At 34.6% G+C, this 12541-nt stretch overlaps 1 protein-coding gene across 2 annotated transcripts in view; it reads left to right on the forward strand.

The window, feature by feature from the left end:
- The window catches only part of plxnb2b (plexin b2b), a 153246-nt gene extending 140954 nt beyond the window's left edge, over positions 1–12292 (forward strand). For both annotated transcript variants that reach the window (XM_084398033.1, XM_084398032.1), the window contains 11 exons: positions 433–579; positions 703–859; positions 942–1042; positions 2123–2207; positions 2305–2456; positions 4828–4988; positions 7397–7544; positions 7644–7708; positions 8212–8287; positions 8371–8445; positions 9550–12292. In XM_084398033.1, coding sequence (XP_084254159.1) covers positions 433–579; positions 703–859; positions 942–1042; positions 2123–2207; positions 2305–2456; positions 4828–4988; positions 7397–7544; positions 7644–7708; positions 8212–8287; positions 8371–8445; positions 9550–9654 — 1272 coding nt within the window. In that variant the 3' untranslated portion in view covers positions 9655–12292. The remainder of the gene's footprint in view (positions 1–432; positions 580–702; positions 860–941; positions 1043–2122; positions 2208–2304; positions 2457–4827; positions 4989–7396; positions 7545–7643; positions 7709–8211; positions 8288–8370; positions 8446–9549) is intronic.
- The last annotated feature ends 249 nt before the right edge of the window (positions 12293–12541 follow it).

Genomic DNA, 12541 nt, shown 5'->3' on the forward strand with positions numbered 1-12541 from the left:
AAGTCAGAATTGTCAGATATAAACTCGCAATTGTGAGGAAAAAAGTCAGAATTGCGATACATACTCGCAATTACGAAAAAAAGTCAGAATTGTGAGATATAAACTGAAAAATAATTGCTCGTAATTGCAAAATAAAATCGGAATTATTATACAGGTTGTATTACTTTAACGGTTTGGTTTGGATGTGTCCTGTTCACGGGATGTTTCCGTAAAGCTTTGATATTCATGAGCGTGATGATGAATGATGATAATGAAGCAGCTTCTGTTCTTCATCTGCATGAATCAGCACTCCAGTCACTGACACACTTGAACTGTAAATTCTTCAAGCCACAGCTGATTTCCAGGTCGAGTTACGATAAACCGCTGTCGTCTGTGGGTCATGAATAAAAACAGTCCCAGCAGGCCGTGTTAAAGTTGCTTGTGTTTGTTCAGGACTCCGCCGGAGAACCGCTGTACAAACTCTTCAGGGCCATAAAGCACCAGATTGAAAAGGGGCCGGTGGACGCACAGGTTAAAAAAGCCAAATACACGCTGAACGACACGGGCCTTCTCGGAGATGATGTGGAGTACATCGTGCTGGTGTGTGTTTTAGTCCATATATCATGTTTTCAGAACTGATTCTTTCCTGAACTGTGTTGTTATTGTTAACTAAAGCTAAAATGGCTGTGTATCTGATATGAGTTGTTTGCTCTTTGACCCCAGACTCTACAGGTGCTGGTTCAGGGCGAGGGGCCTGACATCACCCCGGTGAAGGTGTTGAACTGTGACACGATCTCTCAGGTGAAGGAGAAAATCATCGAGCAGGTTTACAAGAACCTGCCGCACTCTCAGAGACCCAAAGTGGACAGCGTCACCCTGGGTGAGCGAGTGAGCGTGTGATCTCACACACGGGTTCAGCGTGACTCTGTCTTTATCGTTGTGTGTTCTGGTGTCTTCCACAGAATGGCGGCCCGGCTCCACAGGACAGACCCTGTCAGATCTAGACGTGACGTCACAGAAGGAGGGCCGGTGGAGACGCATCAATACGTTGGCGCATTATAACGTGAGCACATGCTTTGTTTTATTTGACATGTTTCTAAATGTGATGATGTGCTCTTGTGTGTGTTAAGGTACGTTCACTTCCTGCAGTTTAATGAATGAAGATGTTGGTCATTTGAATAAGCAAAACCTCTGAAACTGCATTTCTCAAGCCCCTTTTATAAATTTATATTGTTTCGAAAAATTATGTGAATATATAAATGTATTACAAATTTATATATATATATTATTTTTTATTTTTTTTATTTTTTACATCTGAAGTAATCTGAATCATTATATTTTACAAAAATACATTTAATGTGCCATTTAAAAATAAAATTAAGGAATCAATTACCAATTTAGTAATTAAATAAGACAACTTATTTCAAAAGAAAAATAAATTATAAATTACTTTTCAAATTGTTTCAAATTATTTAATTTGTGTTTAAAATGTACTCCTTTATTTGTCGGTTTAAAAGTGATTTATTTATATATTTTTAATGAATATACATTTTAATGAGAATACAACCAACATTTATTTACTATGTATTTTTGTAATTTATGTAAATATGTTGTGAATTATATATATATATATATATATATATATATATATATATATATGCATGCTGCATTATGTATATTATTTACTATATTTAAAAAAAAAATATATATATATATATATGAATATTATGATTTTTTTTATATATATATATATGTGTGTGTGTATATATATATATATATATATATATATATATATAATATAATATTTATTTATATATTGTGCATATATATTTATAAAATAAATATGGAAAATATATATGTATGTTTTACATATTTATTTTATAAATATATATGTATAAATAAATATTATATTATACATATCAGAAAATTTGTAGTCAATTTATATAATTTCAAATAAAAAATATATATAAATTCATAATTAAATACTTATAATAAATAAAAGATTTTAAAGCATCTGTGATGATTTAAAAGACATACTGGGTTTTGGACAAAGCATATGCGTTTAATTTTTGTTTGAGTGTTTTTTTGGTTTCTAAAAGTGACGCCGCTTCCTTTTGTGTGTGTGTGTGTGTGTGTGTTTTAGGTACGTGATAACGCAACACTGGTCCTCTCCAGGGTTCAGCACACACAACAGTCGTACGACCAGAATCACGATAACCATGAAGAGAGTGAGTTGAAGTCTACTCTCTAACTTCCACTGACATCTCTGAAGCACACGCTCAGATGGGTTCGTCACTTATACTCTCTCTTCACCCAAACTCGCAGGAAACGCCCTGCTGGATGATGATAAAGTGTTTCACCTGGTGCGACCGGCTGACGAGCTGGATGAGATGAAGTCTAAGAGAGGCAGTATAAAGGATAAATCCATGACCAAAGCCATCACTGAGATATATCTCACCCGACTGCTCTCCGTCAAGGTACTGAGCGCTTCCTGCTACTGAAGGAACTGTCGTCTGTTCATTCTACTTCAAAATAGCAAGAAAAATACATTTAACTTCCATTCTCAGGAAATAATGTCGGGCGGGACTTGATTTTATCCACTGGGATCTGATGAAATGTAGGCTATGATATTATTGGGTCATTTTTATCCCACCTACGTGGCTTTAGTATACTTCCATAAAAAATATGTTTGGTTTTTTGGTAAAAAATATTTAACCTTTTTGTTAAAAATTAATAAAATATATAGAAAATATACTTTAAAATCAACACCGCATGGAGAACTGAGAGTGCCACTTAAAAATAAAATGAAGGAATCAATTACAAATGTATTAATTGAACAAGACAAATTATTTCAAAAGAAAAATGTAAATAAATTACTTTTCAAATTGTTTCAAATTATTTAATTTGTATTTAAACAACTTACTTTTGTCAGTTTAAAAGTGATTTATTTGTTTTTAATTAATATGTTGATCATTTATTTAATTTTTTTTTTTTTTTTTGATAATAATAGTCCTCCATATTGCATGAGATATCAAGAATTTGTTTATAAGTATGTTTATTATTCTAACATAAAAATTTCAAGATTTTTGCTTACAACAAGAAAAATTACGAAAAATAAACTTGATTCAAGATATATTCTCTGAAAAGTTGATCTTATACATATGTTCAATGGAAAACAATAAAAAAGCCATCTACCGATTAAGAAAAGATTTTTGCTGTGAAGATAATGAAAACCGTGCATAATCAGTTTTGATTTAATGTTTGTGATGAACCGTCCAACTCTACAGCAGTATTTAATGTGGGACACGTGTCATACAATTATTATAACCTCCATAAACCTTCAGGAACGACTCTGAGTGCTCGCATGTTCTCTTAACTCATCTAATTCGGTTTGATTGGTTCGCATGTCCTTGTGTCGGGGTCCGTCGGCCGTAAATTGGGCATTAGAGAGGCTAATTACTTCACGCGTCTTTCACCTTGTACAGAAGTAATTCAGCGGCACGTAAAGCTGTCAGTGCCGACAGGAACAAACCTGTGGAGATGAGAAACTTCACCCGTCAGGCCGATCAAAGCCTGGAAACAGCCATGTGTGGCTGTCAGTGACCCAGCAGCCTGATGTGCCAATAAATGAGACGTTTCTCTGCTTGAAATTCTTATTATTAATATTTTTAAAGATCTCTGTTATGTTTCAGGGCTCAGGTTGGATACATTTTCAAATGTTTTCTAACCTCAAATAATTTACTTAAAAATGCCATAACATTTCTAAAAACACATTTTTAATGTAGGGCCTATACAAAATATCTTACATATATTATGTTTTTATTTTATTTCATTTTAATAATTAAGTGCATATAATATGAAAAATTTGCCGGTAGTTATTTTTTGAGAGTAGCATGATTGCAGTAATCTTCAAACTCTTTGTTTAATTAAAAATATTTAAAATTGTACTGATTATTTGAATTCATAAAATTTTGCATTTATATGACATGGAAACACCAAATATACCAAATGTATAATATCTCTGGAGGTTTAAGTACATAAAAAGTACTTACATTTAAAATGTCAAAAACTTTCTGAAATAAAAATAATTATAAAATAATTAAAAAAAATTAATGAATAAAAAATAAAAATAAATAAAAAAAAGTTTATGGGATCACATCTTTGAATGATTCTTGACTTTTTAGAGACAATTTTAGTGATATCTGTCAGTTTTTAGAAATATTTTATGTTTGACTGTCAAAAAACACTTACAGCAATCTTCAAACTCACTCTTTTTTCCTTATTTAAAATATTTAAAGGGTTAAAAAAAACTATACTAAATATATTTATACATAATTTATACATTTCGTACATAAAAAAGTAAAAAAAAAAATGTTTTAATGAAATCGGTCTGAAAAAATAATAATTAAATATGACTATAATTAAAAGATTAAATAAATAATAAGAAAATAATACGAATAAGTAAATAAGAAATAAAAACAACTTTTAGGGTCAACAAGGTTTTTGACTTTTTAAAGACAATTTTAGTGATATCTGTCAGTTTTTAGAAACATTTTATGCTTGACCGTCAAAAAACAAAACAAAAAAAAACAACACTTGCAACAATCTCGTTAAAATCATGTTAAAAAAAAACTGTTATACATATATACAACGTACATAAAAAGTACTTAAATAAAAAAAAAATGAAATGTGTCTGAAATAATAATAAAAATGCTTTTTTATTTCAGGGCAATTTCAGTGAAATCTGTCAGTTAGTAGAAACTTTTTATGCTTGATCCTCTAAAGAAACACTTACTTCTAATCGCTAAACTCTAGTTCGCTTGTTTTTGTGCCTGCGTGTGTTTTCAGGGAACGCTGCAGCAGTTCGTGGATGATTTCTTTCGCAGTGTGCTCTGCTCAGACTCCACCGTCCCGCCGGCGGTTAAATACTTTTTTGACTTCCTGGATGAGCAAGCCCTGAGACACGAGAACGTAGACGAGGAAACCATACACATCTGGAAGACCAACAGGTGGGGAAGTGTGTGTGTGTGTGTGTGTTTGCGTTGTGCTAGTCACAGCGGGCGCCTCTGCTCTCTGATTGCCGCTTCTCCCTGGAGACGCGCGGCATATGCTAATGTCAGTGGCGCGTTCATTTATTCCGCCTGATGTGCGAATGCGGATGCGGCGTGATTGACAGCTGCCGCCGAGATGTGAATAAATGTGACGAGTAATATCATCACTCCAGCAGCTTCACCAGCGATTATATTAAATATAAAACCGCTCACAGCCAAACAAACACCTTAATTACATCCCTGGTTGATTTAATTGTTCGGTTATTATACACCTTTTGTTTTTTTTCACTGCTATTCTCCACAGAGACACAACTAGTCATCTGAATGAGCTTCTTTTTTCTTTTTTTTTTACCGACTTTCAGGAAACAAAAGCCAGAGCTGTTTAATAACCTGTTTGAAATTCCAAAGCCGTCTGTCCGTGTTCATGCTCCGACGGCGCCAGTATTGAGGGGCGGATTGAGTGAATTATTTGCTCTGTACTGAGTTTATGCTCCAATTGCAGGAAAGACTCACTATCAAATGGATTAAATAGCATAATTAGCAGTGTTTGCTAAGGAGAGCATCACTGTTTCTCATGCTGAGGGATAGAGATTTAAAATAAACCCCTGACCGTGATTAATAAACATGTTTGACATGAATGATTTCACAATTCGTACAGATTGTTCAAGGGAGTTGTGCTGTTGTGGTTGCCTGGTGGATGATAAGATGGTGAAAAGATCGCATGCGTTTACATTGAAGGAGCATGTTTTTTAAGTAAATTTCACATATGGATTTAAGTAAACTCTACTTAACTAAGTTAAGTGAAAGTAACAAAGAAAATAAGTCATTTTAACTTGGTTGAGTAATATCTATTTAGTTGAAGTTTCCTTCCTTTGCAATACATTTCACTCATACAATATAACATTGAATTAAACCACACTTTTAAAGTATATACTTTACTTAGAAACATCTAAGTAATTAATATAATAAATATTGTGTGACACCATATCTACACATGAGGGGATGTGTCATGTGAACGCAGAGACCTCAATACTTTGTAGACAATACACAATGACGGTAACATTTGATGGATCGTTTTTGTGTTTGAATGTGTCATTTTGAGTAGAAAATGAACTCCAGATGTCACAAAATGGCAAGTTACTAATCCTAACAACAAAAGCACTGATAAAACAGTGTAAATACAGCTGGAAAACAGTGCAAAATCAACCTCATTAATTATTCAAGGCCCAGTGCATGATGGGAACCCCAGTATCAGAAAAGTTGAGTAATTTTACTTAATTTTATAACGTTGATATTTACGCTTTCATTTCTACACGCTTGAATTGAGTACTAATATAAAATTTACTTAGTTTTTTTAATTCTTGCCTGATCTAACTTTTTCATGTAAATTACATTGTTTTTTCTGTAGTATTTACTTCACCACAAAATCATTTTTATCAGTGCATAGCAACGCACTAAAAACACTCTTAGCAGCACTTTATCATTGACCCAGAACACCCTAGCAACTGCATAACAACGTACTACTAAGCAACCGCCTACTAGCACCAATCAACGGCTCAAAGCAACTGCATAGTGACACCTAGGTGATCATCCAGATATATAGAGAGATCATATATTTGTATATGTCTGAATAGTTGGCTAAATACTTTATTTAAATATATTTAGGATTTTAAAGTATATTTTTGTCGTGGCAGTTTCTGGGGTTCTTTTTCCTGCCGAGGTCACTGCCTACTATTCGGTTTAACGTGAAGTTAATATATTTTTGCATAATTGTTTTATATTATACATATAGTATATTTTATGTATATTTATTAGTGCCATCTAATCGATATATATATATATATGAATAAACTTATTTAATACACATAAATATTGACTTGACTTTACAATTTATATTAGTCAAGTCAATTAATCGCATAAAAGTTTGTAAATATATAGTGTGTGTGTATGTATATGTGTGTATACATATATACATACATGCATACATATTTAGAAACTTTTATGCGATTAATCGATTTGACAGCACTAATATACATATTATATATATATTTATGTGTGTGTTTTTGTATATATATAAATATTGACTTGACTTTAGAATTGACTGTATATATGTATGTATGTGTGTATGTGTATGTGTATATATATATATATATATATAATGTGTGTATATATGTGTATATATATATATATATATATATATATATATACACACATATACACATAATATACATATTATATATTTACAAACTTTTATGTGATTAATCGTGATTAATCAATTTGACAGCACTGATATATATATATATGGACTATTGAAGGTGAAGTATTTCTTACATATTTCACAGCCCATAATCCGCTTCTCTCTGCAGTTTGCCGCTGCGTTTCTGGGTGAACATTCTGAAGAACCCTCACTTCATTTTCGACGTGCACGTGAGCGAGGTCGTGGACGCCTCTTTGTCCGTCATCGCTCAGACCTTCATGGACGCCTGCACGAAAACAGAACACAAACTCAGTCGGGTAAGTGTTTGAGAATCAGCTACAGGCTCATAAAGACGAGAAATACTTCATTTGTTTACTCCCTCTCTCTCTCTCTCTCTCTCTCTCTCTTGCCTCCAGGATTCTCCCAGCAACAAATTACTCTATGCAAAGGAGATCTCCACCTACAAAAGGATGGTAGACGAGTAAGTGCTCCAGCATTGCACAGTCTCAGCCTCCAGCCGAACGCCCACATATGGTTTACAGACTGTCTGATGCGCGTTGTGCACAAAAATGGCGAGAACTTTCTCAACATGATGATTGACTGGGTTTATGCAATATCTCGGCAATTCGGTGCGACAGGTTTTTATAAGCCCGCCGGCAATCAAAGTTGTAATTATGTTCCCAGGCGGCAACGATGAGCAATTCTGAGATCTGCTTAAGTCTATAGGCATCAAATCTCTGAAAGTTATTCATGATTATCTTTAGTTTGAGACACTTTAGCGAGTAAATAAGATACACTTGAGTAAAATAGTATATTCTGCTTTGTTGTTTAGTTATTTGTGATTTACCAGGCCCTAAATGACAAATAAGATAAGTGAACATGGTTTGTTGCTTTACATATCAGTCAGAAGGTCTCTTTCTAAGTGTGTGTTTTTGCCAGAATAATCTGCAGTATAGATCAGATGTATGGTGTGTTTCTCCACAGCTACTATAAAGGAATCCGTCAGATGGTGTCAGTCAGTGACCAGGAAATGAACACACATCTGGCTGAAGTGTCACGGGTGAGTGTGTGGTGGGCTTTCTGTGATTTTTATGGAAAATGAAGAGACTGGTGTTGATTTATTTTATTTATTTAATTTTTTAGGCACACACAGATAAACTGAACACACAAGTGGCTCTTCACCAGCTCTACCGGTACGCCAGTAAATACTACGATGGGGTGAGTACACACACACACACACAAATACACAAACGCATGCACACACACACACACACTATCAAACACACAGGATATTAAAATGGAGTGACAACAGTGACAAGCTTGATTTCATCTAAAACTTTTTTAACAGCATTTCCTAATTCTTGTATAATTAATTTGCATGTGGTTTTATATTAATTGTGATAATTGAACAGTTCAAATTAATTTGTCACACAGCAGGACCATTTAAATAAATAGATAAAAGATGATTGAAAATGGTGTCGGGAAAACTTCAAATAAATGGTGGCAAAGTAACAGAACCTAAAGTATACATACACTTTCAGAAATACACACTATACATATTTTAACATGAATGGATGAATATACCAATGAGAGAGATAGATAGATAGATAGATAGATAGATAGATAGATAGATAGATAGATAGATAGATAGATAGATAGATAGATAGATAGATAGATAGATAGATAGATAGATAGATAGATAGATAGATAGATGGGTAGATGGGTAGATAGATAGATGAGTAGATAGACAGACAGACAGACAGACAGACAGACAGACAGATAGATAGATAGATAGATAGATAGATAGATAGATAGATAGATAGATAGATAGATAGATAGATAGACAGACAGACAGACAGATAGGTAGATAGATGGGTAGATGGGTAAATGGGTAGATAGATAGATAGATAGATAGATAGACAGACAGACAGACAGACAGACAGATAGATAGATAGATAGATAGATAGATAGATAGACAGACAGACAGACAGACAGACAGACAGACAGATAAATAGATAGATGGTAGATAGATAGATAGTAGTTAGATGGGTAGATAGATAGACAGACAGACAGACAGATAGATAGATAGATAGATAGACAGACAGACAGACAGACAGACAGACAGACAGACAGATAGATAGATAGATAGATAGATAGATAGATAGATAGATAGATAGATAGATAGATAGATAGATAGATAGATAGATAGATAGATAGATAGATGGATGGATGGATGGATGGATGGATGGATGGATGGATGGATGGATGAATAGTTTTAACCGCCTGTGAACTCGAGGCTGATGTCCTTCACTGTGTCTGTAGATCATCATGTCTCTGGATGAAGACCCTGCTGCTCAGAGTAAACAGTTAACACTGAGACTGCAACAGATCGCCGCAGCGCTGGAGAACAAAGTGACCGACCTCTAACCCCGTCACTCTCAGTGTGTGTATTTAGCTCGTCACTATAATCAGATGTTCAATTTCTTCCTGTGTAGAGACAAAAGGTTTTATGAATTGTATTCTATATTTTTTTTATTGTGCAGTCTTTATGCAGAAAGCTTTATAAGAGGAAAATAACTTTTTAAATAGACGGCCTTGTGTCAGTTGTTTTTAAAGCTTCTGTCTGTGTGTGTGCGTGTACAAGAGTGTGTGTGTAAAAGGATGCCTATATTCTGACCAAAAGGGAGCTGCCCATGACCCTGCGATGCGTGTATGCAGGGGGTGTGCCTACAGTGAGGTCATATCTGGTATCGTCCAATCAAAAGCAGCTGAAGGTGACAGTAGGGATTGCATGGGATGTGTTTGGAAAAATCATACTAGCATACTACTCATACTACAGTATGTACTGTATTGGTATAATGTGCAAATTATCTGTATCAGTAAAATTTGCTAAAACATGCAGCATAAAGCTTCGGTCACGTTTACTGTTGTTCTGCAGTTTTTTGCTGCCAAACTCCAGTCATTTTAACAGGAATCCATGAGATTGCGAATTTAAGCTTCAGCTTTTTAACTCATTATTTGACTGCCAAAAGAAACAACTAGACAAAATTGGTTGTACAATTTCATAATTATAATATAAACACAGTTTATACTGCAGTTTGCTAATATGTGATTCCAAACATATCCATTTAGACGATCAAACGGCCGTCCATTTCATAACCACCGTTTCAGTTCAGCCAAACGGACTCGCTAGTGGATCCACAGATAATCAACACAGGCAATAATAAATAAACAATACCACGATATAAGGCATTTAATTTTTATGTATTATGGTAGCTAATAAAAGTCTTTATTTCAGAGGTGTTTCATTTCAGAAAGCCATTTTATTGTGAAAGCTGCGCTACTGACTGACTTTATTCCGTACGGCACAAATAGTCGATGCACAGGACAGATTTGTGATATAAACGTGTGTGAGGCCTGAAACAGACTTGCACAGAGTGTGTGTGGACTTGGAGATGTTTTTGCGCACATGGCTGTGAGGATTGACTGAAAGCTTCTAATTTAACTCTTTGTGGCTCCATTGGAAGGCTTTAGATGTGTGATCTGGAACGCTAATGGCTTTATTTTGGCTGAGAGGATATGGACACACTAATTATTTGCCACTAAACAAGACGGTACTTAAGAACTCAGCCAAATTTCTGCTCCGAGAGACGCTTTTATCTTTGTACGAAAACTTTACATATTTGTGGCATTTGCATCTTAAAGACTCAAAGAAAAGCTCAAAGCTTTTTGTTTTACGTTTACTTGTTTTTCCTTCTATTTGCTAATGCTCGTCGGAGCAGTGTGTTTAAGTTAGGAGGAAGGGACTCTCTCATTCTAGAGAGCTTTGTGGACTAAAGGACAAGAGTCGTCAATATTTTTGGTCTGTTTGCCCAGATAAAAAAGGCGATGTGAGTGAATGCATGCATAAACACTACTGTTCAAAAATTTGGGGTTGGTAAGATTTTTTTATATATATTTTGAAAGAATTCTCCTTGCTCAGCAATACTGCATTTACGGTATTTAATCAAAATACAGTAAAACTAGTAAAATTGTGAAATATTATTCGAATTGAATATTTATTTCGGTGATCAAAGCTGAATTTTATTCCAGTCTTCAGTGTCACATGATCCTTCAGAAATCATTCTAATATGCTGATTTGCTGCTCGAGAAACATTTCTGATTATTATCAGTGTGGAAACCATGATACCGTGAAACCATTTTTATCAGGATTCCGATGGGATTCTGATAAATAAAGTTCCAAAGAGCAGCATTTATTTGAAATAAAAATCATTTCTAACATTATAAATGTCTTTACTGTCACTTTTGATGAATTTAATGCATCCTTGCTAAATAAAAGTATTCATTTCCTTCAACAACAAAAAAAAATCTTACCCCAAACTTATGAATGCTAGTGTACATTATATGCTACAATTAAGCAATAAGGTACGAGAATATAAGCTGTGTCCCAATTCAGAGGCTGTAAGGAACATTCGAATTGGGATAGCCCTCGTCGCGCTGTGACTCAATCGGCCTTCGAAGGATGCAGCCTCTGAATTAGGACACGCCTCTAGTAACGGCTTAACAAAACATAGCCATTTTATTTCTACGTAATAAAAATATTAGGTACATTTCATTAAAGCATTATTTTATTATTGCGCGTGTCATCCTTCCGCCAGAAAACATAGTCCCTGACATAAACGAATGAGTACATTCGCATAAAGATGTAGGCCTCATAACATAAAAACCACAAAACTCCGATATTAATTTCACAGGGTCTTTAAACAGGTGCACGTGGCCCACAGAACTCATGTTTTATTTAGAGCCTCCTCCGGTCTGAAATCGCGGTATCACGGGAGCAGATGGCTCGCGATGTCGGATGTTGAGATTCCTGCGTTTCTGTCGAGAGTTGGGCGGCGCTGCTCGGCGTGAAGCTCTTTTGCACGGCCCTCCCTCTCTCTTTCCCTTCCCTTCAGCTTTAATACAACCAGCAGGAGCTGCGTTTGATCCTAACTGCATGTGTGATGCTGACTCCATGCTTTCCAGTCTCCCCTCGCCCCTTTCTCTTTCATCTTAAAGGGATTGTTCACACAAAAATGAAAAATTTAATGATTCACTTAAACTCGCACTTCAAAAAAATTTCAAAGAAATCTTGTTTTCCCTTCGAATTACAATTTTGTATTTCGTTTTTTTACCCCATTTGGCAGATATTCTTGTTTTAAGCATAAACTCATTCACTTTCAAGTCATTTTGCTTCTCAAGTAAATGATTTAAGAATGTTAAACCAGACGAAAAATACTTGGAAAATAAATCATTTTTGCAGTGCAATGTCGTT

This window comes from Rutilus rutilus (assembly GCF_951802725.1).
Source record: "Rutilus rutilus genome assembly, chromosome: 23".
NCBI lineage: Eukaryota > Metazoa > Chordata > Actinopteri > Cypriniformes > Leuciscidae > Rutilus > Rutilus rutilus.